This window comes from Punctularia strigosozonata (assembly GCF_000264995.1).
Source record: "Punctularia strigosozonata HHB-11173 SS5 unplaced genomic scaffold PUNSTscaffold_3, whole genome shotgun sequence".
NCBI classification, from domain to species: Eukaryota; Fungi; Basidiomycota; class Agaricomycetes; order Corticiales; family Punctulariaceae; genus Punctularia; species Punctularia strigosozonata.
In genome coordinates, this window is record NW_006767435.1 from 1,069,166 (window position 1) to 1,096,210 (window position 27,045).

Here is a 27,045-nt window from a genome sequence, read left to right on the forward strand (position 1 = left end):
TGTGCAGACGTAGTGGCGAATACGCAAATAGACGCCCCTCATGACATGGGAAAGCGCGGCCACAGATCAGCCCAGCTCCGGGCCGGCGTGATGGAGACCAAAAATGGTCGGGGCTATGTCAGCAGTGTCCGTTTATGTTAGCTGTGTCCGTTTCAATACATCACAGCTTCTTCGTGTAAATTTGTACGTCAATTGAAAGCATCGCCATGAAAACAAATGCTGCAAATAGAATCGGCTAAACTAATGGACCATGCGGACGCTGTGCTTCTCAGGTCTCCAGGCTACTGCGGAAAGAAGCTGCCAACTAATGATGGCCCCTGTACCATGTGGAAGGTGATGCTTCTTTGTCGTCCTGTTTCCACACCAGACATGGTAAGATCCTTCTTGGTATCACTTAGTAGTGAAGCATAGGCAGTAACTGAGGCGTAGAATCATGATGTTAAAGGGACAGGAGTCCGTAACCAGGGCACATGCTCCGTCCGTGAACACCGCATGACATGAGGCGATAAGCTATGCTCTATCCGTGGATACCGCATGGTACGTTCGAGATCCATCAGCATGCTGTGTGAACGGAATGGAAACATATTTTGGGGGTCATGATGGAGGTGATGAGTTATGCTCCGTCCGTGGATACCGCATGGTACGTTCGAGATCCATCAGCATGCTGTGTGAACGGAATGGAAACATATTTTGGGGGTCATGATAGAGGCGATGAGTTATGCTCCGTCTGTGGATATCGCATGGTACGTTCAAGATCCATCAGCATGCTGTGTGAACAGAATGGAAACATATTTTGGGGTCATGATGGAGGCGATAAGCTATGCTCCATCCGTGGATACCGTATGGTACGTTCAAGATCCATCAGCATGCTGTGTGAATGGAATGGAAACATATTTTGGGGGTCATGATGGAGGCGATGAGTTATGCTCCGTCCGTGGATACCGCATGGTACGTTCAAGATCCATCAGCATGCTGTGTGAACGGAATGGAAACATACTTTGGGGGTCATGATAGAGGCGATGAGTTATGCTCCGTCTGTGGATATCGCATGGTACGTTCAAGATCCATCAGCATGCTGTGTGAACAGAATGGAAACATATTTTGGGGTCATGATGGAGGCGATAAGCTATGCTCCATCCGTGGATACCGCATGGCACGTTCGAGATCAATCAGCATGCTGTGTAAACTGAATGGAAACACGTTCACTTCGAAGCGAACGTTCACCAGGGAATCTCGGGCATTCTTCGCCGCTTTACTACCAAATGTATGCGTGCGTGCATTAGCTGTGCCAACTGAATGGAACAGAACCTCGCCTCCTTGCCCAATAACCCCAAAACGGGCATTTTGATATCTATCACCAGGCATTTGATATCACCAGGACGAATGGACGGACGGATCATGACAGATTGATAGAAGCGAGGCAGTGTGGGATCGAAACACCACACCATAGCAACGTGGAGGAAACGAAGTTGCGGTATCTCTGGACCAGACGGTCATGAGACACATGCCCCCAAAGCGAGGCAGTGTGAGATCGTTAGATATTCACACAGACTCAACTGGCTCACTCGAAGGTCATAAGGGCCTGTTCGGTAGCAGGTCCAAACAGCGCTGAACGGTGTTCAGCGCTGAAAAGCTGATAATCGCGCAGTGCCACGTGCACCCGTTACAGGCGTGGGAGTCACGCCCTGCGTCGTGATTCTGGTGATTGTCGCGATCACTCTGTATCGTACTTCACATAACAATATGCCACCCGTACAAGACAATTATCCAAACGAGGAGCAGAAGAGGCTCATCTTGGTTGCTGCTGTGACTGCTGTCATCAATACCATCTGTGCTGCTGTTGCGATCACTGCTACTCCACTTGTTGATCGTATTCCTTATCACACATCTGCTCTTTCTGGATATGGATGGGTCTTGGAGCTCATCGATGGGCATCCTGACAGGATCAAGAATGAGCTTGGCATGCAGAAGCATGTTTTCCTTGGTCTGATTGCCGCACTTCAGATGGCAGGCCTTTCAGATTCACGTAATATCACCCTTCGGGAGAAGACAGCTATTTTCTTGTACATGTCTGTGACTGGACTCCGGATCCGTCATGTTGCGGAGCGGTTTCAACACTCCAATGAAACTATATCCCGGTTAGTACTCAAGATCAGGTTGTTTATAACAACCACTAAATGTTCCTCCTAGGTACTATCGTGAAATTTTGACAGCCCTCACTTCATTCCCCTTCCACAACACCTACGTCTATCTCCCAAGTCATGATGCCCCTGTTCCCGAGGCCATAAGAAGAAATCCAAAATGGTTTCCCTACTTTGAGACTGTCCTTGGGGCTATTGATGGGACTCATGTGCGGTGCTGCCCATCTCTGGAAGAGCGTGCACTAGCACGTGATCGCAAGGGCCAGGTTACACAAAACTGCCTTGCAGCATGCAGCTTTGACTTGCGGTTCTTATACATCCTTAGTGGATGGGATGGGGTTGCATCAGATGCACTCATGTTCAATGATGCTCGCACCAGCAATTTTCTGATACCACCTGGGCGGCGGTACCTCGCAGATGCTGGATTTGGCATCTGTGATGCCCTTCTGGTCCCGTACAGAAATGTCTGTTATCACCTTGCAGAGTGGGGGCGTGCTGCAGTCAGGTGAGCTCTAGCTCAGCTTCAGTTCTTCAGTTACTGACCATCTGATAGACCGGAGAACAGTCAGGAATTATACAATCTACGTCATGCCAGTGCTCGTAATGTGGTTGAACGTATATTTGGTATCCTCAAGTGTCGATTCCGGTATATTTTAACCGCTAGAAATAATGATATGCTGACTTTTTGTCTCAGGATACTGGACTGTCCTCCAGAGTTCGACATGAGTATTCAAGCTCGAATACCTCCAGCACTTGCTGCCATTCACAACTTCATTCGTCAGCATGACCCTGGCGAACTCGGAGATTTTCATGATATTGTCAACAATGTACCTGTCCATGATGACCTTGGCGAACTCGGTCATGGACCAGCAACACGGGCTGAACGCCTCCGTGCAACAGCAGATTGGGATGCAATTGCGGAAGCGATGTGGGTTGATTATCAAGCCTACACAAGACAGCACCACTACGGATAGCTACTTGCTATGTAGTACTAACTATAAAAAAGAATTATTGAATGCTGTAGTTTGGGAAAGGAATGATATCTCGCTCAAGCGCCGTTGCAACCACAGCTTGTGCAGTTCTCCATCAGTCAGACCGAGGTAAGTATCAGCATGCTTGACATCATTAGTGAACAAGTCCACAAGCTCCATCTTCTCGAGTCCCGTGAGATGAGACTCGAGTTCTTGAAGCTTGTGAATAGCGGCATGTTTGCGATGCGGCGTAGGAATAGGTGCGGAACTGCTCAAATACCTCAAGTTTAAATTAATTCGGTAGCTTTCATTTCAGTTAGCAGTATATATATATATATTTTTCAAGTAGAATAGACTAAACATGTACCTTAAAACTAGCCCAGGAAAGTCTGACCATATCAGGAAAGGATTACCAAGCAGCACCCAATCTTGGTCAGCATATGACAAACCATGACTCAGCTGAGTCAGAAGCTGACTCAGCACTGCTAAGATGACTAATGTGACTCAGAAAACTGGCCTAGCTAAGGAGTATAAAATGTAGCCGAACCGGCATGAATGAGCAATCAATCAGTTCCACTCTAATCACGCCCGGCAGTCGTCTGCCGAACCCTCTCTGTCAGGCCTCGAGTGCCTGGACAGCTCCTCTATCGACTCTACACAGCCGCCGTAGGCTGTTCGAATTCGTTTCCCTCGCTCTATCGTCTTCGCGACCAAAGGAACAACTGACCTCTCTCTCTTTATTTTTTTTAGGAACTTCGACGCTCGGCACGTCTCACAAGACCTCAACACAGGATCCCTCAAGCCTTCCATTTAGGCCCACTCACATCTTACCGTTTATAGGTATCGCCGACGAGCTCACAAGAAGCTTGTCCCATCAAATTCAAGTCAGGTTCAATAACCGACGGCCAACTGAGCAATCCCCGACTTAGGTAGCCCGGGACCTCAGGAGTTTGTGCTTTTGGCAGAAGAAGCTGAAGAATCGGCACTATACCTCTATCGCCTCAAGAATTCCTCTCGCCTCTTCAACACAGCCACTCACACAAAACTCGTTCGACAACGCCCCGACAGAGCAGCCGCAATGGTCTCACCGAATTCACTGAGATTCGTGCCAAGGCCATTGATAGCTGACAAAACGGTGTCATGAGCTCGGCGTTGGGGCCGGGGTTGACTCCGCCCGACGTTTCTTGTTCGACAACAAAACAGATGGTGCCGTCGAACATGGTGTACTGCTCCGGTCACTGGTTGCAGGTGTCATGTGAGGTGGAGCCTGAGGAAGCGGCCCAGCACCTGGATAAGATGGAGTGCGAGGTGGCAGGTCGACGTAGGGCAAAGGCGAAGCACGGGGTGAAGGTGTTGACTCCTATAAAACATGATGTCACTCTGGCAACACATAAGACAAACGGCGTACCCAATCGTCCGGTCATCTGAAAAAATCTTGATCTATATAGCTGCCCCTCAGAGCTATGAACACTATTGTCGTGCTATGGATGCTATATAGAAGTCGCCCAGTTGCTATATAGTGCTATGGTCGCTATGTAGAAGTAGGTCAGTTGCTATATAGTGCTATATAGTAATTATAGGTAATATAGTTCAAAGTACTAGCTACATAGTGATACATAGCTCATAGGTGCAGTCAACATAGCACCCATAGATTTGGTATGTATCTGTATAGTGGTGATAGCAGGGCTCCCAACTTACACCTTCCATGATCTAAGTCAGTCTCAGGTCTTGAACTGTAATGTTAGCCTATACATTGTCAGATATATGCATGAATAAACTATGTACAAGGTTGCTAAGTGTCAAGGAGCTTATGGACTATATGAGACACAGTGGCCAACGCGGACTTAAAGATTCAACGCAAACCCATGCGTCACGTGACCTGGCTGTGACGCGTGTTTGCCCTCCGCGCTGGCAAATGTGGCTTGCTGTCTCAGCCCACCGCGCTGGCAAATGCGTACGACTCAGCGCTGGCAAATGCGCCCGGCGCCGCGCTTGCCAGTGCGCACATCATCGCGCAAGTCTCCACGCCTGCCCCGACCCTTTGAGTGCCCACCCCGCCCCTGCCGTCTGCCCTTCCCCAAGCGCGAGCCGCCAATGCGGTCGCGCTCGGCGCTGCTTCCACCCCTCGCCCCTGGCGTCTCAGCCCTGGCAGCCAAATGTGTACAGGGAGGTGCAAAACTTCGGCATGGAATGTAGAAAAAATCATGATAAAGACACAGCCTCCTGACCTGTACATGACATTCTGGTCAGTCAGCCATGCGCCTGTACACGGTATGTGTACACACTGGGGCCAGTACATGGTACGTGTACATGCGGGGAACAGTACGCAGTACGTGTACACGGCACACGTCCATGGACCAGTCAGCGCCTGTACACGGTGCCTGTACACGGTGCCTGTACACAGTGCCTGAAAACAGACATATCAGTCAGCAGCAACCGTACACGGGAGCAAGGCCCTGTATTTGGAACAGGTAGGTACACAGGAAACCTCAAATGGTCGTGCGGTACACAATCGTTATATGTATTGTGTAACTGTGTACAGAATGCAGGGCTATGCTACATACCACCTACAACGTGGGCGTCAAACGAAGAGCGGCAGACGGACGGCGGGGAGCGCTGTCTTTGCCGAAGGATGGCCGGCAGCGAGAGCATCCATGTAGCAGAGATGGCTGTGGGCCACTACGGATCCTCGGTTTCAACGAAACATGGGCCGCAGCGAGAGCATTTGAATGGGGACGGCAGACGAGATTTGTTCAGGCTTCTGACAACGACCGCGGCGGATAGCGGGATAGTTGGGCTGCGAGAACGGACCGTGGAGCGGGGTGGTTTCAGTCTCAGCAACGCGACAGGCAGGGGGAAGTTCGAGTATTGGAGGAAAGCATGTGCGGCGTGCTGCAAAATGGGTGAATACCAGCAGAACGGAAGCAATCTGAGCTTGGCTCACCCATGCGTACCAAACCCGAGACACATGGCCCCATCATCCGACAACACGGCCCCATCATCCATCTGACAACATGGCTCCATCATCCAGCACCACCCTCTCCATGATCAGTTCCAGTGTCGGGCGCGGGTCATATGGGCCGCAGTATATGCTGGGGTTGTTGGAGTCATGGGCTCGCAAGCGTTGCATGCGGGCTTGGGCGACACAGCGATGCGTTGAGTCTTGACCATGCGCGGGGCCATAATCGTTTGAGAGGCACGACGTGGGTGCGATGGAAGTTGCTTCCTATAGTAAGGTGAGTGCAAGTACGGAGGGTGTGTGATAGCGACATACAGGCTAACACCTCGCCCTCGCCCTCTCAGCCCGTTGTGCCCGACCGCACCACCGACGCATGGTCGGATTGAGCAGCCGACACATCCGCACCGTTCACCTATGCGTCCACGCCTCGCAGCACGGCAGCCGATACCGGAACGGGAAACCGTTTTGAGGTCGATGCGCAACAGCAGCAAACCTAGGAAGCTGTTATCGATGGCGCGCGAGAGGAGGCGAGGTGGGTTCACTGAAAATGTATAGCAATGGATCACAGGCCCGTAGATTTGTCCTCCGGGGAATGGTAAGCGGAACGGACAAGCTAGCTTGAGGCTTCCTCGTAGCTGAGCGTACCGGTGTACTTGCTGGTGTCCGCACCGCTGAAGGTGAGCTCGCCGTTGGTGGTCTCCTCAACGGTGGTGGGGGCAAAGTAGACGCCGACAGCAGCGGTCTGTGTGAGATGGGATCAACAGGGTGCAATCAACAGTACACGAAAGGGATCATACCGAGATCGTGCCCTGGGAGTACAGATTGTTGGTAACGGTCGGGATCTCGGTGGTCGAGGAGCCACTGAGAGTGCCCTCGGTGAGGACGGTAGGACAAATGCCGAGGATACCATCGACACCAGAGAAGCCGGAGGGCCTGGAGGCAACACCGATGGACTGCTTGGTGATGACCAGGTTGGACAAGATGGTCACGGTGTCGGTGTCTGATGAGAGAAAAGAATTCGATGAATGATGCGCTTCCACGGTGACCAGAACCGTACTGACATTTGGTACTGGCGAAGGAACCGGAGCCGTAGCTCACAGAGACAGACTTTCCGGTAGAGCTAGACATGCTAGTCTTGACGTAAGACTTGCCAGCACCGACCCAGGTGCTGCTGTAGACTGCGTGAGAAAGGGTTTCGACGAAATTTGTCTGCTGCTTACCTCGAACCGGTGTCGATGATCAGGTCGTAGGAGGTGGCAGGGCTGCCGACGCCGACGCTGGCCATGTAGGTGACAGCCTCGTTGGTGACGCTGACAGAGTAGGATGCGTGCTTGTGCACGTTCTCGTGCTTCTCAGCGAGCGCGGCACCCTGCTCTTTGATGAGGTTTGATGCGAGCGCGGTCGGCCTCGATGATGTTCAAGGCGCCATTGGTGCCGTTGGTGAACCTGCGAGTTTCCCATCATTTATTCTTTGCCAGCAGCATATGAACATTTCGACTTACCTGACCGCAAACGGTAGCTTGACGGGGGAGGGCTCACGCACAACCGGGGTCACGTAACCACCGATGGCGAGGAGCAGCAGAGACAGCAGAGCGGAACATGGCTAGTGTATGCTGAGGCTGTTTGTGTAACACGTAACTATCGCCCAGGAGCCAAGCCTAGAGCAATCAGCATTTGATCAGTACTACAAGAAACCTCACCGCGCCGGGTCAGAGTGAGCAGGGGTTTAACATCTTAGAACTAAGGGTTTTCGAGGCTGGAAACTCGCGTTAGTCGTGAGTTCAATTGAAAGCAGCGAAAGAACTCACCAAGAATGACATTACCCTAGGTGTGGGAGTGATGTAAGCTACAAGGCGTGTATAATATGGGAACATCGTGAAACGCATGCAGTATGGTGAATGGTGCAAGGCATATCAGGGGAGAGCGTTGTAGATATCCATAAACATGAAAGCAGTGATTAAATGACGTTAAGAGCGGCATACTCCGCAATATGTTAAAGGCGGTGGCGGCACGGGAGCAACGACGGCGGTGGCGGCACGGGAGCAGCGACGGCGGTGGCGGCACGGGAGCAGCGACGGCGGTGGCGGCACGGGAGCAGCGACGGCGATGAAGATGGTGGCGGGCAGCAGCAGTGGTTCACGTAGAGCGATAGCGGCGATCGCAGACGATGCGCTGGATTGGTGGTATATGCAAAGCAGTCACGGGGATCACAGACAATGGACGGATCGATGGTATAATGCAGAGCGGTCCTGGCTTTTGCAGACGGCGGGCCTGGTTGGTGGTATATGCAAGGCAGTCGTAGCTTGCGCAGCTGACAGGCGGGGTACGGTGGTATATGCAAAGCGGTCACGGCAAATGCAAGCGACGAAGGCGGCGAGGGTATGTTCCAGCGTCCGCGTCCAATGCGGACGAGGGCTGCGTGTGCGATGTTCAAGCCTTTGCAGCGGGCACGGACGATGGCGACGACGGTGATATTTGCAGTCCGTCGCGGCAAATGCAGACAATGAGGGCGAAGGTAGTATGTTCAAGCTGTCACGGCAGATGCGAACAACAGCGACGAAAGCATATTTGCAGGCTGTCGCAGCGGATGCAGATGACGGCGGCAAAGGCGGTATGTGAACGTTGTGGGATGACCGGATGGTGGTATGTTCAAGCTGTCGCGGTGGATGCGGACAACGGCAATGACGAGGGTATTTGCAGCAGCAGCCACGGTTTATGGACAGGTGGCGGGGTGGTTGTGACGCGGTATGCACAGATGGTATGGCGCAAGGCCACTCAACGTCTTCTGAATACGAAGATTAATACCTGACGGACTCTTCCGGGAGATTGCAACACTTCACTCACCTAGACGAGCCTGCCTTGGCCCTATTCCTCCCCTTCTTGGCGGGTACTGGCTTAGCAGACTTCTTCTGGCTACAAATACAAGGCAGTCAGTCAGAGATTGCACAAGCATAACTTAGGGCACTGACCGAGGCGACTTGCGATGGGGCCCAACCTTTGGCTTCTTCTTGGGCCTCGAGCTATCGTCGTCGTCGTCATTATCACTATCCCCGTCCTCCTCGGAACTCGAATGCGGGTCGTCAAGGCTCGGATCGTCCATATTGTCCCTGAGGTTCTGATCGCGGAGGAGAGCCGTCATCGCCTTCAACGACCACTCCATGTCCTCGGCAAGATACTCCAACTTCTTGCGCGACGTCCGATCCTGGACGCAATTGAAACCCCAGCTGAGCGCCTGAATCAGCACGAAGTAACCATTCTTCGCATTGCAGCAGAGAGCGCCCCAATAGATCTTCCCCTCCTCACGAGAAAATGGTAGCTCTCCTCTCCATCTGGGCTGCATCTTCGTGTACCATGCCTCCAAGTTGTTGGTATAGGCGGGGCCGTCGGCGATGGCTGGGTGGCTATCTTCAGGACGGCCGCGGCGAAGCCACTGCACAACTTCCTCGGGGCGCTCAGAGCTGGAGGGGAGCCTGCGCTATTGTCATAGATTAATCATGAGTTTTGAAAAAATGAACGATTTGTTTGTCAACATACCCTGTCTGGTCCTTCTATGAATCCTTCCGCGAGCTCAAACTCTTCGAAGGCTGGCATCAGAGTTTGATAACAAGTCGTACCGGACCATGACTCCTTGCGCCGAAGGCGTGCCGCCACGGTCTTCAGCCACTCCGGCGCATCCGAAGACTCGAGGCTATGCGCTTTGGCGGCTGCAATGGCGGCCAGGTACTCGCTTTGGCCACACGGAAACTCCGGGAAAGCACCCTCGCTGGTGGGAGTTGTTGGCAAAGAATCTGACTGCAGCGGAAGCAGCCTAGAAGCAGAAGGGCGTGGCGTAGAGGAGTGGCCGTCGTCACCATTCTCCTCCTCGTCATCATCCTCCTGGTTGCCGGACAAAGCACAGAGGCGGGGATGCGAATTCCAGGCACGTCTTGAGAGCACGCCCGGTGCAGTGGCAGGAAGCGGCCGTGGCGGTGGGGATGAGGAAACCTCCTGGAGAGGACGACCAGCCAGGAACAATTGAGGAATAGGTGGAACAGCAAACGACTTCCTTGCAGAATGCGATTCCAACTCCTCGTCATCCGAATCCGAGAGAATCACGCGACGCAGATTCTTGAGGGGCCTCGGTTTGGGCCGCAACGGTGCTACCGGAGGTACGGAGGGTGGAGTAGACGCCGAAGACTGTGCCGTGGCAGAGGAACGAGTCGTCACCGGAGAGGACGCCAAAGACGATGTCGATGATGACGCTGACAAGGATCCCTTGTTGCTGAGTGGTGTGGCATCGTCACCCACGGTCCCTGAGCGAGGCGCTGACTCCGCTGGTTTATCGACGGGCTCAGGCGGTGGAGTCGAGGTCGAGGAAGGTGTAGTTGCCTGCAACAGTGTTGAAGACGGCGTTGACGAGTCCGATGTTGCCGAGTCCGATGTTGCCGTGTCTGATGTTGCCGAGGACGAGGACGTGGACGAAGATCTCTGGATGCCGAGCGACGGAACGTCATTGACCGGAGTCCCTGAGCCAGGCACTGACTTCGCCAATTTTTCGACCGGGATTTTGACGAGCTGCTTCGTATACGCAGGCGACTTTGGCTTGCGCTTTCGCTTCGGTTTTGTTTGCGGCTTCTTCTCGGGGCTTGCATCCTCACCGGATGCGGCCTCGGTTCCGGCAGAGTCCTCTATGAGGGGGGCACCATCCGTATGGAATGCTACAGCGTCGGCGATCAATTTCATGGCCTCCTCCTCGCTGGTAACTTTCTTCAAAGAGACTTTGGCGCAGTCTTCAGGTGCTACACGGATTCCCAACAAGGTCAATATCGGGTCGTAGCAAGGCTGAATCCGGCTAACACTTACAAAATACCTCGCGTAGGAACTGCGTGAACGGGACCAGGATGTCGGTCTTGTATTGTGGACACCAGTCTTCGAACTTCTGACCATTTGCTGTTTCGCCATCCGAAAACCTGTTGATAGTCAGCACATGATGAAGACGAAGACGGATAGGATCACATACACAATCACGCTGAAGGCACCATCAGCGCCTGGTGTTGGGCCGCCCATCATCCGGAACGATACGAAGCCTGTCAAGTCCTTGACGGCAGACGCCTCCTCCTGCGCGAGTGCAGGAAGAAGTTGAATTGCTCTGTGAATTCAGAGTACGAGTGAGAACTGAATCTAGTCAAAGAAAGACGCATTCCTAGCGTACCTGTGAATGCGTATTGCTGCTTCACGATCGTCTTCGGTCCCAGGGTTAACAAGCTCCATCACGTCGTTCTCCGACTTGAGTTTCTGTCGGTATTCCTCCACAGCTGCTTTCACCTCTGGCGACTCCATCTCCAGCCGCTCGGTAAGCCACTTGGAGAAGTGGTTGACCGCTGGCCCCAGGATCTGACCCAGTTTCTGAAGGTCCAGCACGTACGGCGTCCAGACCTCCGTATTGAATTGCTCCTTGAGGTTCAGCTCCGGGTAGAGCTTTTCGTATGCGAAGCACGACTTCTTGAGGTTCTTCAGCTTTGGCTGGAGCTTCTCAATAAGTCTCTTGAGACCTGCAGACGCGGCGGGGGATTCGATGGTTGAACGGCCCTTGTTTTCTAATGCTTGTCGAATTTGCTATTGTATGTCATCAGCATCCGATGCATGACAGGCTGTGATGTGGTACGAACCCCCTGCCGTCTCACTCGACGAGCTACATACGTCGGAAGCGAGGATGCAGCCTCAAGGTTGCCGTTAACGGCCTTGAGTTCCTTCGGGGTGAAAGGAATAGCGTCGGGCATGGCCGCCCAGTACGATTCGAACGTTTTCGTGAAGAACTCGATTACGGTACCGTTCGAACGAGCAGCCCAGAGACCGGGAATGCATCCCTCCATGAAGGCGGTGTCGCGACGACTAGCCCATCTCTGACCACGCTTGTATACCGGTTCATCGTCGATCACGACGCCATTGTGAATGGGAAATTCAGGGATGGTGTCGTCGTCCGCAGTAGAGTTCGTGACGGAAGAATCCGAGGGCGTGGCCGACATTAGCCTAAAGAGTCAATGACTGTGCTGGCAAAGCCACCGGCGTGAGAACGCTCCGTCGTCCGAATAAGACACCCGGTATTGTGGCGTATTTGGCCCATTGTATCAGTCACGTGCTGGTTGTTATTCCGGACACGCTGCTTGGTGTTCCGTTCGAACTTACTTCGCTATGTCTCAGAACAATCTTAGAACAAGGAGATCGGTGCGTATCTGGCTCAGTTGATGGAATGTCTCTCTCACTGAGAGTAACCAGCCTTCTCATCAGAGCGGAGGCACCGCATTAATGCTGGGTGCAGTTATTGAAGCCGTCCTTCGCGGTAAGCAAATCCTCCCTACACACTGATGCAAACTAACGTTCCCTCAGTTCACGGGGTTGTGCTTGACGAAGATTACTCACCCACTAACCATGCGATGTGCATTTGCGGGTGCCACACGCCTACGACAGAAGTCGCACATGCGCACGACGGCAAACCCTCCAGCCCAAAACCCACCACTCGGGATTCCGACCCTGCAGGAACATCCAATCGTCAAAGAGGTGTCTGCCCCCCCAAAAGCTCCGATTCGACGGCCGGTGGTGGTCGAAACCCTCGTCGCAATGATTCGGTGCCCGTCGCCAATCTGCAAGTCGTTCACACCAGCCACTATGTTTGTCCAGCCTGTGTCCAGCTGGTTATGGAGCAATGCAGCTACAACACAGGGTTGTTGGCAGCTGAGCTTTGGGAACGACCGGCCGGGCCGGACACAGGGCACGGCACGATTCATGCTTTTGGTCTAGCGGGCGAACATTATCATTGGCCGGCCGATGGCGCTCAGGGCCCATTTTACGTCGTGACTGCAGGAACGGCTGTCGGGTTGTTCACCAATCGGTATGGTTTTCCAGGTTGGTTGTAGAAAGTCGTTAACCTCTCTCGCCTCTGCTAGGCCTCTTGTAGAGAAACTCGCTGTGCAATACTCCGTTCACGAAGACTTTCAAAGTGCTTACGTTGAGTGGCTCGATGCGCTCCACGGCAATCGACTCGTAGTTACCCACTAGGCCGATAGTTTCTCTTTGTCATTGACGGTGCTCCCCTTTCGGTATTACCTCTTTCATCGCGTCGTATCACAGCTGCAATTGTATGTGTTATTTCTAAACATAGCCGCAAGAAGGCAACAACATCAGAGTTTGCATGGAATCGTTCTGTTATCGACATGACGCAAGAGCTACGACCTAATTCATTTATTGCGGTACCACCCGAACCTTTTGCCCTTCCAACGCGCGTAAGAAGGCGGTATGAGCCTCGTGGAAGGTCCGATAAGAGCAGTGAGCATTTGATGGACAACGGAGCACCTCGTGCGCCGCGTCAGCCCTGAAACGCGTGTCAGACATAACCATCTTGAAACTAGAAAGGTACACACCATTCGGTCCAAATGCCGACCTGATGTCCGATGGTAACCACGTAGAAAGTCCCCGGGGCCCCTTGCGCATGAGGTGGTGGGAGATGATACTCAGTGACCTCGGGAAATGGAGGCGACGGTGGTCTAGCAAGGGGAGACGACGGGGGAGAACGCCGCCTGCCTAGATTGAGACGTTCAACTCTAACCGCATCTTGTCGTTGGTCTTCACACAATTGATCCTGGCCGGAAGAGCGCCGATCGTCAATGGCTTGATACGCAGGCGGTGGTGTACGCTCAACAGACGTCTGAAAGGAGCGGTTATACTCGGACGAGGCGGGGATAGGAATATGCTGTGGCGTTGAATGATCCTGAACTGACGTCGAATGTCCAGCAACAGTGCGGTGATCCTCTCGCGGACGATCAAGGAAGGGGCCTGGGCGCAGCGAGGACGCCCTCGAACAATGAGCGGAGGAGACCTGGAAGGGGGCATGCTGAGACTCGGACGGTTCACGGTTGGGCGAGGCAATTGCTGCGCCCGGACCATAAGCCGGTCATTCTACGTTGGCGGCACCGCGAATCTCCCGCAGACGATCAGGGGAGAGGCATGGGCGCAGGGTCGCCGACCTCGAATGGTGAGTGGAGCAGCTGCGCCTCGACCGGGAGCGGGCCATTCTACGTGAACCTCCCGGGGACGACCAAGGAAGGGAATGGAGTGCTGCGTGGAGGTCCTCGAATGATGAGGGGAAGATGCAGGGAGGGAGACATGCTGAGATCCGGGACGCCCACTGTGAGACGAGTCAGTTGGTGTGCCTCGACCAGAAGTCGGCCGCTCAACGTCGACACCGTGAACCGCCCGTGGACGATCAGGGAAGGGACCTGGTCGCAGCGTGGGGGTACCCGAAGATTCTGCTAAGGCAGAAAGTGGGACTACAGGCGTGGGGTGCAGATACTCATATGGTCTGATGCCAAATTGCCGCGCTATTTCTCCGAGGTGGGCAGTCGGCCGTGGAGATCCTGTTGGCGACAGGAGAAGAGGGGGAAGCGGGGGCAAGGGCAAGCCGGAGGGAGAGGCAGATTGCAAAGACGCAAGCTCCATGTCACTGCCATTGGGGTCCTGCTCGGGAAGATCCGCAGCCTCGTCAACAGGTTCACTAAGCGGGAGAGCATAGAGGTCATCATCTCTGAATCCGGAGTTGGCAAACAAATCATCGTCATCGTGGTCCGACTGGCTGTGAACGGTACTGCTGTCACTGTAGCCTGAATTGCATGGTACCACGCCAGGGCCTGACAAAGGCAGCACGGGACAACGAGAATCCGACAGCGTTGGTCGCTGAAACACCACTGGGGCAGGCACGGCATGGGAAAGAATACTCCCGCATGATGTGCACACACGAGGGCCGTCGACGAGGGGACCACCGAAGCGGGCTTGATTCTCCTCATCTCTGTCATCGATGTCATGGGGCACGTCGACTCGCACGTGCTGGCTCGGACGTCCATGGGCGCCACCAAGGCGATTTGGCGGTGCCTCAACGGAGGAGTTTCCCTGCAACCTCGGAGGATCGAAAGCTCGTGGTGGGGCATTTCGAGGGGTGTCCTGGATTCCAAGAGCGCTGTCGTGCGGAACGGCGGGAACGCGGCCATCACGCAATCTGTGAGACGCAGAATAGCCATGTTGAACATGTGCATTGTCGCCTTGAGGAACAGTGCCTCGCGCGCTATGGGCATCAACGACGGGCTGGGCGCGCAGCACCTGGATGGGAGGATTGGCTTGCAATTTTCCTGTGGAGCACGGGAACACGAGATCTGGAGCCACACCGGCTTCATCCTGACTGAGGGCAAGACGGCTTAGGCTCTGCCATGCACATTCGATGGTGACGGGCTGTGTCCCTTGAGCCACGACGGGTGGTTCCGAATTTGAGCAAGACGTTGAAGCATGAGCCAGAGACGGAGCAGCAGCAGCAGATGGCGAGTCTTTGATCTGAGGTAGGTCATCTTCAGCGGCTTCAGCCGCACCGTGGCCATCGACACTGTATCCTGCTATGTTGCGTGTTGTCAAAGACAAATGACTATACGTGAGCAGGTACGACAGACCTTCTTCCGCGAGCATGCCGACAACCCAGCTAAGGCCATGACCAGCGTTTTCGCCTGACACCAAATCAGCCAGGGGCAGCTGGCACCCAAACCGAAATACGCACCGCCGCCAAGGTAGTCAATGAGCGCGCCGACATCGTGAACCGAATTCTCGTACAACGCAGCAAGGAGCGCCTCCCGGTTGCCTCGTGGAAGGTCTCTATACTGTCACAGAATCAGGCGGCTGCACGATACGAGGTTCAAGGCTTACCTGTTGCCTTCCACCCGTCATGCAAGCATTGGGAAGCGAAAGAGATTGGGGTGAAAGAGGCGCCAGCGGGGCTTATAACAGGGCATAACGAAGCAACGAAATGACGGGTGCCTGCGGTCGTGAAGGGTGGCGCGCGTACACTTTATTGAGTAAAAGAAGATTGTGAAGGCCTAACGGCCCGCCATATATGTTCCACGGTATGGCCGCCAGCGTAGCCAAGCCGTAATATTATCGTGATGTATGTGAAGAGACTGGAGATATTATATAAATTGGCGTACGGCGGAGACGCTGCACACCCATCAAGGCTGCGCCGTCAGACACTAAAACTTCGACAATCAGGTACAATAAGTAGCCAGGCGATTTGGCCAAACGCATGTAATTTGCGCATCTAGCTTGCTTCTCTGGTCCGTGTCATTTGCAACGAGGCCGGCTTTGGGTGCGCAAGTCACCAAAGAAGAGATTCCCACCGTATCGATGACATCGACTTCTTGAAGCTCTTATCAGAATGCTTTACCGCATCGGAAGAGAATAACATGAGCCCACCAGGCTGGAGTTCGACTAGGAGCCCCAGGTTCCACATGGTGGAGATGCCGCCCTTGCTGATGATCGTGGAAGGCGTGAACCGTGCATTGGCCATTGGCATAGTTCTTCATAACGATGCGGCTGCCGATGCTGAAGGTGACGGAGGCAACCGCCGAAGACTCCCGCAGGCCCGGGCTCTGTTCCGTAAGATCCGCTTGAGGAAGTTGAAAGTGACATGCAGAACAACAGCCTGCGTGTAGACCTTAGGGAAGGAGCATCAAGCCTAGGATCTAAGCTTGCGTTCGATATAAATTCGGTCAGTTATCAGGTTACGAAGTAGATCGTCGATACCTTTTGACTTTCTCACTGTCGTTGGCGCTATGTAATATGTTAATGCACCATGGGCCGTGTAAACGTATCTTCCGACCGCACCCCGCGCTGAAGCCTCCATTCACGCAGGCGAAACTTCCGCGGTCGCGCTTGAGCTTCTCATGAGCGCAGCCTCAGCCTCCACCATGTTGTGTTGTTGTCTCGATCTGGCCATACGATGGGATGCTGATAGGGCGTATTGTGTCGTAGCTCCATGCCTGAGGGTGCGGAGGCAAGGATAGCTACCACCTGTCGGTTGTGTCGTCCGAGCACTATGGTGTCGTGGGATCAAAAGCATGAGCTCAGGTCAATCCAAGGTACTCACTTGAATCCCTTGTACTACGCTGAGGGAGGAGCAACCTTGAAGGTGCGCCCTATCTTGTCGAGGCTGTGAAGCCGACCGAGCAGTTTCCCTTTGGAGCTTGGCCCTCTTCCCATCAGACTTCGTCACTGTAATGGCATAATCAGAACAAATAGTAGACAGCGACAAAGAGGAGCGAGTTTACAAGACAGGATCGCGGCGGTTGAAGGAACAAGAAGCGGAAAGTCATTGGCTACGACCTAAGACCAGCCATATCCACGCCACTTCTGCTTCAAAGCTTCATCACCGCCACCCGATGTACCTTACGCGCTTGCCCAGCAATCTTACCCCTCGCATTGCAGACGGGTCAAGCGCAAGTCGCTTGAATTTGGATCGACAAAGCTTTAAGCTAGATGAGCTAATGTGAGATCCTGAATGCTCGTTGATAAGCATATCAATCTCCCATGGTGGGGCCCATTGCTGCGGAAGGTATATTCGTTCTGGAGCCCTCAACCCCGGTCAAAAGTCGCACGGCGTGAGTCGGCGGTGGATAGCGCAGGGCGGCGATGTGATTATTTCGCCGGCGCAGAAAGGCGCGGCAATGCGAGGGCGCGTTCGGAGTTCCCGATTAGGTGCGGCCCTCTACTCTTTGGTACAACGTCCGTTGTCTCCTCGCTCTGAGCTGCTCGGTTCTCGTACTCTTTCAATCTACTCTCTGCAACTGTACAACGACAAGGAATCTCGCCTGATCACGTGTTCGTTTTTTTCTTTTCTTCTGAGAGTCGGAAGAGTCGACGAACTCCAATCGTCTCTTTGTCCTCGACCACATCCATCCCCTTCTGGCGACTATCGGCTCTATGTGACGGTTTGTAACCATGGTAACATTCTCTTCCCTCTATTGACCCATGGCTTATAGGGTGCATGTGAGAGAAGATTGTCGTGTTTACCGAGGTGCCTGTGCCAGCCCGCACGAGTCGTGTGGATGAAGGCACAGCTTCAGACACTTCCGGGGACGATATCGACGTGGGTAAGTACCCTTTGATGTCACACTGTGCACTGTTTGTAGCCCGGTAATCGTATAGCATATATTGTAAATTGCAATATATGCGCATTATAATAATATGTGGTGGAATAATCGAGCGGCGCGAACAGGCGCATATTGGCGGATCTCGTCTACGTGGGCTGCCGCCGTTTCGTGCTGCTCTGCGCCACACCACACTGCACAGCGCCGCTGCAGACACTTTCTTATTTCGCTTTTCCGGCGCCAGCGTGTTCGAGGCAGCGCTCAGCGGCGGAATTTGCGTGCACCGCTCCACGCTGCTCATCGCAGTTCTCCGCCGTTCCGCGCCGTGCGACTTTTGACCGGGCCTCAACATGCAACCAATGCCGCCACTGTCAGAGTTAGAGCGTACATAGTATTTTTGGTCTCACTTTCGTCAGCACGCTGTTCGGTGTTGCCCATTTCCGTGCACTTACCCATCAAGCAAGACGATCGGTACACCACCACGTTATAGCTATATTTATCATGAGTCTGTGCATAAGCTTACACTGTCGACCTGCGGAGTATGATCGAATGTACATCGATTACGACGAGTAGCTGTTGTTATAAAGCTCACGATCTCATCAGAGGACCATCGTTCTTCGAACGTGCCATGCATCCTTGCCCCTACATCCAGCATTCCTGCTTGATGGTGCGAGAGAAATGTTCCGTTATTCATGTTGCATATAGTCAATCCCGTAGCGTCGTGGTCTGACTGATACTCTACGGTGCGCCTAGTACCACTGGCCCACGACGACCGACTGCGGGCCGGTCAGTGGCAATCTGCCTCCCCTCAGAACTCCGTCCCTGAAGCCAGACAAAATCTCCGTGAATTCTGCGCCTTTAAATCGACATTCCAGCTACACTCAGAACAATAGAGAAAGGGCTGGATAACCTTGCAAATGCAGGTGGGCAGCCACGGAACGGATGCTCGTTTGTAGATGCGGAGGTCCAAAATTCTTGCTTCCCGGCAGGCTTCATACAAAATCAACACGGGGGCCGATGGTTCGGCAGCTCATTTTCATGCACCGACGCAACCTGACCTTAGGGCTAGCTAGTTGTTCGCACACCAAGTCCGCTCGCTCTATTACGTCCAGCACTCCAGCATGCGCATGTTGCAGTACGCACTCCCGTCGTCTACTATGTGAGCTTATCATGATTTCTCCTGGCTGCATCACTGAATTCTGTGCTAGATCACCATCGAGCGCCTCCGACCACGAAGTCGTGGCTTCTGACTGTTCCGTAGTTTTCAAAGCCCAGTGACCCCAGAAACTTCGCAGCGCCAGGACCTGACCGACTGAACGGAAGCCAAGTATGAGGACTAGGGTCGGCATTGGGTCGGGCATCGTTGGGGCTGTCAATTGCGACCTTGGTAATTAGGTAGCATTCCCTCCAGCCGCAGCATTGTGGGGAGGGCTGGGATGCTAGGGAAGAGGCTTGCGGCGAGCTACCTTCGTGCTTTCCTGCTATTAGACGAGGTCACGCTCAATTTCCCTCTTTCAGAAGCAGTAGAGCTCATTGTGGTACAGGTCCATCCAATGGCAGGCATGCGAAGCCATACTGCCCTTCCCCCCGCATACAAGCACATTTTGTGGAGCCCGGACCACGCCACCTGTCTTTGCGCCGCAACGTGTAACTCTGCACAGCGCGTGACGGTGGTGCCGAGTACGTACTATACTGTGCAAGGCCTATGCAACGCTGACTCTAGACTTCTACATCAGAATGCTCCCCTAAGGCGTGTCGCATACTATACATTAACGAGCACCTACGCTTCAGGCTTGACCACCATCCCCCTCCTCCCTCGATATGAAGAGAAAGCGTGGTGGCAATGGCCCCAAAATACATCTTGTTGCGCCCGACACTGCACATGAAATACGGGTGTCGCGGGACCAAAAAGGCCGTACCAAGCTCCGACACGCCTCCGTCGTCGTGCCGCCCGCAAGGCCGCTGCCCACGGCATCTCAAAGCAAGGATGTCAACGAAAGACAGACGCACACCAAGCCACCGTCTGTCTTCGCTGAACCTACGTCGGCAAAAGCCACTGGCGCTAAATCAAGCGCCAAAAAGCGGCCTGTCGCGGTGAGCGAAGCTCTTGATCAGGGTCGACTCATAATGCTGAGATTACATTAGTCCCAGATGGACTCGTGGATTCCTCGTCGTGATGACTACCTCAATCGTCTCATGGTGGCCGAAGCATCCGACCCCCGTCAGCTATTGACATGTCAATCCATCGTTAACGACGGCAAGGGGCCACCACGGATTTGCGGCAATGCCTCGCCACTTATTAGGTGCCGTGATTGCATTGATTGCAGCACTGTCGAGTGCAACGAATGCTGCTTGCAACGCCACAAGCGTCTCCCCTTTCACCGAATCGAGGTACGCTAAGTGTAAAGATATACACTTGAACTCTCACCTAATCAACAATCAGCGATGGAATGGGCGATATTTTGAAGACTACAGCCTCAACAGTTTGGGCTATGCGCTTCATCTATGCCGCTTTGGCGATGTGTGTGTCAACCCGAAGCCTGCTCACCCCGACTTCGTTGCATTCCATACCAACGGCTACCATCGCTTGCACGTCAACTTCTGCGGCTGCGGCACGGTTTTGAAGTATGAACAACTGCTCTCGGTTCGCTTATTCCCGGCCACGACAACGGAACCGCGAACCGCATTCACTTTTGACTTCCTGAATACATTCCATCTGCTCACTCTACAAGGCAAGCTTACCCTCCACGATTATTATCAGGCCATCATCCGATGCACCGATAACATGAACGATGGACCCGGCGTAGTGCGTATTTTGGCTGCCGCAGGTTTACGTCGCTCATGCCATCCGTAGTGGAGGTACCATGACGCTATTCTTGCGACGCGTCAGTGGCGGCATCTCAAGATGCTCAAGAGAGCAGGAAGGGGGAACGATCCGACCGGGGTGCACGGTACTCCTGACGGCGGGCTTGTTGTTGAATGCCCCGCGTGTCCGCATCCCGAACGTAATCTCCCTGACGACTGGCGAACAGACCCTCGGCAGTAAGCACAGACCAGCACTTTGGATCCTGATCGTGTCGCTCACAACTTCACAGGTGGCTGTATACTCAGTTCATCGGGCTCGATGCCTGCTTCAAGCTCAAACTCAAGGATCGTGGCCTCAGCGCTCTGCCTCTAGGCGACGGTCTTGCTTACTATGTCAAGGAGTCGGAGTACCAGCAGCATCTAAGTACATGCTCTGACGAAGTACAAGAGGTACGCCTGCTTGGTATTCCCTTGTCGCCGCCGTGGCCGACACCTTTTTATAGGCTGATATCGAGCCGTGTGACTCACATCACCATGCAGTGAGCCAGATGAACACCAAGAATAGCGGACGAAAAGTTCTAGTAACCGGGATTGGAGGGGCCGTATGCGTGTGACATTCACTAGTCAGAAAGAACGGTGTAGCCGATCTGACAAGGGGAGAGTGGTGTGTTGGTCCCTCTCTTTGTAACCCTACTGGCGCGGCTTCTAATGTCGTTCGGGCAGGCAGGTCACCATGGACTATATTTTTTGGTCAACGCTCCTCGGTTGCACCGTAGCGTTGATCATAGCTTCCTACGACATCGCCTGCTCGTGGTCTATTCATCTTATGGATCGACTGCAGCAGAACTACCCTTCCACGTGGGTTGCACAGTTTGTGAAGCTCGCGTTCATTTTCCTGCTACCGAAGATGCATATTCAAACCCACGGTTACAAATGTCGAAGGCTCTATGACTTTCAGCACACACCTCACGTCGGCTGCACGCACGCAGAAACGGTGGAGCAACTGTGGGCGCACCTTGGAGGAGTGGCAACTAGTATAGTCGAAATGGCCCCAGCTGCTTGACGTGTTACCCTCGAGGACCACATGGGCAACTGGAATCATATGATGAAGATGAATATGGGTAAGCTTCATGTGTAAATCACCGACTGTGTTTATCTGAGTGTATACGCAGGCCTCAATATGTTTCGCTCTCTCACGGAAGCCCTAGACGAGAGAAGCAAACATCGACAACTTTTTGAGGAGCTTGACGCTACTTTCGATCGGCCGACGGTGGGAAGATGGGCTAAGTTAGTGAAGGCCTTTGAGCACGACAAGAAGGAGGGAAAAGACCCCTATGCGGAGCCCGAGCTGTGTGAGTCACGAAGTTTGGTCCTCTAACTGCCTCAAATTAACATCCATCGTGCAGCGCAGACATATGATCAAGTCCGAAAAAAGCTGGAACAGGAGGAAAAAGCCTCAATGGACCCATCCGAACCGGATCATGACGTCTCTCCGTCAAAATATATACAACGCGCTTTGAAACTCTTGGACAGGCGGTATGTAAGGTCTTGCAGGTGGTTGTACTCAAGCTAACCTATCCCTAGCCGCGCTTTGAAGCAGGAGATGGATTTGCAACGGGCGGAACATCACCGAATAGGGCCTGATCTGCAAAATAAGCGCGAGGCGTTGGAGCGCGACGTCAGGAAACTGGAGGACATCACACCTGTGTACATGCCGTGCATCGCGATGGTACCGTCGGAAGTTGCAGACCAAGACGCTTCGCCCTTGAAGGCCAGAGGCATGGGCTTCATTCATCTCCCTTCCTCGCTCGAGTCCGACAGCCTCAGGTCAACTGGGTGTATACGAGATCTTGCCGATACCGAGTGCCAGATGCGCATCGCGGAAGCAGCCGACACCCTCCAAGCGATCTGTAGGATGCGACGGTCATACATGGGGCTCATTCACAAATACAAGGTCAACATATCTGGGACGACCTCCGCAAACACCCGATCACATGCTATTCGGCGGAGTATTGCTCGCAAGATCCGCCTTCTGGTCCTAAAGTATCGCGACGCGTGGCGCGCCCTTTTGATACTCAGCCCCGACGGGAAGTGGAAGACCTTTCTTCATGAGCTTCACAATGACGATGTTCGTGGCCCTTACCCAGAGGAAAACGAGAGCGAAGGACGCCGCGAAGACTCCTGGATTTGGCGCTCGCGAGGACACGTCGTCCGGCAGGCTCTCATGCTCGACACTTCCTCTGGCGATTGCGCGCTCAATCCTGACGAAGAGCTTGATGAAACGATGCTATATATGTGGGCAGGTGCTCGTGCTCGTGCGCTTCGATGGAGTGAAGAAGTGCAGCTCCTGGCGGAAGAAATGCGGCGTGTCGTTGCATTCCTCCATTGGCAGGCAGACACATGGGAGTCCAAGAAGGGTGCCCGCTCTCGCACTGATGCAGCCATCCCATGTACTCCAGACACATCTCGTGGCGCAGACTGCTACGCTTTCCGCCAAGCCGATCTTTGTCGTGCGCTCGCGGCCGCTTTCGTCCGCCGATGGAAGCCGTTATTGTTTAGGGCCGGCCTCGGACAGCCGTGGATCTCTCGATATTCAACAACCCAATCGAAGACCGCAATTGTTCCCCAGGTTTCACCTGCGTCCCAAAGGACGGCATCCTCAGAGGATGCGGAGCTTACACCAAGTGCTGTTGCAGCGGGGAAGCAACGGGATGTAAATGTTGCGGAGAAAGAAGACGGACCGGATGCCGCTGAGGGGCAGGGAGAGGAGGAGGTCCAGGAAGACCAGGATGGCGAAGAGCACATGGAGAACGGCGAGGATGGAGAGGAAGGGGAAGGAGATGTCGCTACCTTGGACGCTATGGACTACAGCATGTATCTTACAACAGACTGATTATACCATACGTTTGCAGTACAGTTAAATGAACAGTTTTCAGTGCAGGCTGTGCATCGTATGTCCGCTTTGATTACATAATGCAGTCACGTGCGAAACCACAGACATAAGTCGCGGCGCCAGCTCATCCATTCCTTCACCACGTCCACCACCTTCCCTTCCACAAAGCGCTGCATTTCCACATTGCTCTGTGCCTTGCCCTCTGCTATACGCGTAGCCCCAGGATGACATTATGGCCTACATGATTGCCCCATGGCCCTCAGGCCTATGCCTTGCAGCGGTGCGGTTGGATATGGACTAAGGTGCGTGCACCTATCTATCTCATTATGTATCACTCAACTGACGCCTTCATATAGTCCTTCCGAAATCCGTGAATTACGAGTATCTTTTAACTGCGCTCTGCGCTCTGCGCCATGTTATGCGCTCAGCCTCAGGACGACCTTCGACCCTTCGGCTTATGGTACCGCCTTCAAGGCCTATGCTTTGCCACGTCACAGTCTGATATGGGTTAAGGTGCGTCTACCAATCTCGTTAAGTCTTATTTGACTGACAGTGTCTTCATAGTCACACCAATACATATGAATACCGACCATGCCTCAACGGCGCTCAAGCATGCCCACCCGTCATGCCTGTGGGTGAATACTCTGTACTTGGCGCGCTCCCACTAACGCCGTATCTCAGTTGAGTTTGAACACATCCCGACGGCCAGGTCGTCACCTTGCGTCGGCACAGCTACTGTGCCTGCTGAACATATCAGTGCTCGTCCCTCTGAAGAACGGTGTCAAGTCCATCCGGTCCCGGTCCATGGAGCTGGCAACAATCGGTATGTATATCAGTCGCGTCATCATCTACAGAGCACTGATCCTACATGGAACATCTAGTTCATCAGTGGGGCTCCGTCGTCTAGTCCGGTTGCGGTTGGAGGAGCAATATGGAGGTACAACGCGAGGTCAGTTCATTAGTCATTTATCTCTCTCGGTAACAATACTTATCCGCTTGATTAACTAGATCTCACATGTGATTTGGGTGGCATTGGCAGTACGCAGATACCGCTGAACATGTCGTTCCAGTAGGTTCCCCAAGCTCTCAGTAGTCAATCAATTAGTGACGGATTGGTGAAGGTTGCCTGGTCTGGTTCCATGTAACGTAGAGTAGCCAGTCCTGTGCTCGGACCCCCAACAGCCGCCTGGTCCATTACGTGCATGGCGGGCGGTGTTGCGGCCGCCGTCGAGGGCAAAGGTGCCCCGCGGGCTGTCACTGTGGGCCGGCCGTTGACGACGGCCCTTGCGGTGGTCATTGGTTTTGATCACCGCTGTCACTCGCCGACGCCAGGTCCCCCTCGGACCACAATGCCCACAGCGGTCCCCGTTGCTGCCGCCTTCCACCTCAAAGATGCCCTGTGGGCGGGTCGTTAACGACGGCCCACGATGCCCGCAGTAGTCCCTGTTGCCGCCACCTTCCACGTCGAAGATGCCCCGCGGGCAGGCCGTTGACGACGGCACTTGCGGTGGTCGTCGGCTTTGATCACCACCGTCACTCGCCGACGCCAGGTCCCCCTCGGACCACAATGCCCATAGCGGTCCCCGTTGCCGCCACCTTCCACGTCGAAGATGCCCCGCGGGCAGGCCGTTGACGACGGCCCTCACGGTGGTCGTCGGCTTTGATCACCGCTGTCACCTGGCGACGCCAGGTCCCCCTCGGACCACAATGCCCATAGCGGTCCCCGTTGCCGCCACCTTCCACGTCGAAGATGCCCCGCGGGCAGGCCGTTGACGACGGCCCTCGCGGTGGTCGTCGGCTTTGATCACCGCTGTCACTCGCCGACGCCAGGTCCCCCTCGGACCACAATGCCCACAGCGGTCCCCATTGCCGCCACCTTCCACCTCAAAGATGCCCAGTGGGCGGGTCGTTGACGACGACCCTTGCGGTGGTCGTCGGCTTTGATCACCGCCGTCACTCGCCGACGCCAGGTCCCCCTCGGACCACAATGCCCACAGCGGTCCCCGTTGCTGCCGCCTTCCACCTCGAAGATGCCCCGTGGGTGGGTCGTTGATGACGACCCTCGCGGTGGTCGGTGACTTCATTCACCGCTGTCACTCGCCGACGCTAGGTCCCCCCCGGCCCACGATGCCCGCAGTAGTCCCTGTTGCCGCCGCCTTCCACGTCGAAGATGCCCCGCGGGCAGGCCGTTGACGATGGCCCTCGCGGTGGTCGTCGGCTTTGATCACCGCTGTCACCTGGCGACGCCAAGTCCCCCTCGGCCCACGATGCCCGCAGTAGTCCCTGTTGCCGCCGCCTTCCACCTCGAAGATGCCCCGCGGGCAGGCTGTTGATGACGGCCCTCGCGGTGGTCGGTGACTTCATTCATCGTCTCGGCGACGGCGGTCCCCCTCCCCGAGACCACGGCCCCGGCAACAGTGGTCCCGCCACCCGCCGTCACTCAGTGACTGCAAACCCGACCACGCCGCTCACAGGTTGCGGCCGCCCTCCACGGCAAAGACGGATGACAGCATTACTGTGCAGGCTATTGAAGCAGCCAGGCCGCTGACATCGGCGCCGGCTGCCGGCCAGTCCTCTGTTGCGGTTGACAGCTACCCTACGAGATCACGTGATTCTGCCATGGATGCGGCATGTTCGTGATAGCGTAGGTTGTATTTGTGCCGGAGGCTTACATACTCTTCGGAAGCTGTACAGGTTCCTTGTGTGTGGAGTCTGACCCGTGTGCCGGTGTACTCGCGTAATCGCTGTATCTCGCGTTACTAGATATTTTATTTGCAGTCGATGTACACGGATGGGGTGTGCCATTCACGTTCACGTGGAGGTGTGGTGGCTTCCCTGCGCTTTGGAAACCCTGTACGCGTCATTGTGGTGCCTGTGTACACGGCACATGAGCCTGTACAGGGTGGGTACATCCAGAGTCCATCTTTGTACAGGAAACAGCCCGTGTTGTCTTCATGATAAAGTTTACAATGCCAGCTGATTTTCTTCGGGCTGGCTGTACCCAAGTGGCACCCAGCATTGGGCGTCTGCCCATTCCCGAGCGCGAGCCGCCAACGTGGTCGTGCTCGGCGCTGCTTCCACCCCCGCCCCTGCCGTTCGCCCAGCGCCGAGCGCGAGCCGCCAATGCGGTCGCGCTCGGCGTCGCCTCCTACCCTCGTGGCCCCCCTTCGCCCGACGCCGAGTACAAGCCGCCAACACGGTCGCGCTCGGTGTCGCCCCCGTCCTCGCCCTTGCGCTCCCCTTCGCCCAACGCTGAGCGCGAGCCGCCAACGTGGTCGTACTTGGCGTCGCCTCGCCCCCTCGCCCCTCCTTCCCACAGCACCGAGCGCGAGCCGCCAACGCG

The 27,045-nt window shown here is 54.5% G+C and overlaps 6 protein-coding genes across 6 annotated transcripts; 4 read left to right on the plus strand and 2 right to left on the minus strand.

The window, feature by feature from the left end:
• Positions 1 to 1,794: 1,794 nt before the first annotated feature.
• PUNSTDRAFT_29257 (uncharacterized protein) lies at positions 1,795 to 2,070 on the plus strand (the record flags this gene model as incomplete). The annotated part of the gene is made up of 1 exon (XM_007380951.1): positions 1,795 to 2,070. A coding segment is annotated over one exon (276 nt), but the record flags the coding sequence as incomplete, so codon positions are not given.
• A 4,614-nt stretch (positions 2,071 to 6,684) lies between these two features.
• PUNSTDRAFT_63287 (acid protease) lies at positions 6,685 to 7,398 on the minus strand (the record flags this gene model as incomplete). The annotated part of the gene is made up of 4 exons (XM_007380952.1): positions 6,685 to 6,813; positions 6,869 to 7,071; positions 7,133 to 7,242; positions 7,292 to 7,398. Coding segments are annotated over 4 exons (549 nt in total), but the record flags the coding sequence as incomplete, so codon positions are not given.
• Positions 7,399 to 14,119: 6,721 nt separating this feature from the next.
• On the minus strand, positions 14,120 to 15,809 carry PUNSTDRAFT_131654 (uncharacterized protein; the record flags this gene model as incomplete). Its single annotated transcript, XM_007380953.1, has 5 exons — positions 14,120 to 14,232; positions 14,291 to 15,481; positions 15,539 to 15,592; positions 15,643 to 15,742; positions 15,789 to 15,809. 5 exons carry the CDS (start codon positions 15,807 to 15,809, stop codon positions 14,120 to 14,122), a joined length of 1,479 nt encoding a protein of 492 aa, XP_007381015.1.
• A 4,391-nt stretch (positions 15,810 to 20,200) lies between these two features.
• PUNSTDRAFT_63190 (uncharacterized protein) lies at positions 20,201 to 21,352 on the plus strand (the record flags this gene model as incomplete). The annotated part of the gene is made up of 4 exons (XM_007380954.1): positions 20,201 to 20,395; positions 20,448 to 20,810; positions 20,859 to 21,046; positions 21,100 to 21,352. The coding sequence occupies 4 exons, from the start codon at positions 20,201 to 20,203 to the stop codon at positions 21,350 to 21,352; spliced, it is 999 nt and encodes a 332-aa protein (XP_007381016.1).
• A 1,387-nt stretch (positions 21,353 to 22,739) lies between these two features.
• On the plus strand, positions 22,740 to 23,702 carry PUNSTDRAFT_61807 (uncharacterized protein; the record flags this gene model as incomplete). Its single annotated transcript, XM_007380955.1, has 1 exon — positions 22,740 to 23,702. The coding sequence occupies one exon, from the start codon at positions 22,740 to 22,742 to the stop codon at positions 23,700 to 23,702; it is 963 nt and encodes a 320-aa protein (XP_007381017.1).
• A 252-nt stretch (positions 23,703 to 23,954) lies between these two features.
• PUNSTDRAFT_131656 (uncharacterized protein) lies at positions 23,955 to 25,117 on the plus strand (the record flags this gene model as incomplete). Its single annotated transcript, XM_007380956.1, has 6 exons — positions 23,955 to 24,004; positions 24,059 to 24,215; positions 24,384 to 24,525; positions 24,592 to 24,651; positions 24,711 to 24,771; positions 24,853 to 25,117. The coding sequence occupies 6 exons, from the start codon at positions 23,955 to 23,957 to the stop codon at positions 25,115 to 25,117; spliced, it is 735 nt and encodes a 244-aa protein (XP_007381018.1).
• Positions 25,118 to 27,045: the final 1,928 nt, after the last annotated feature.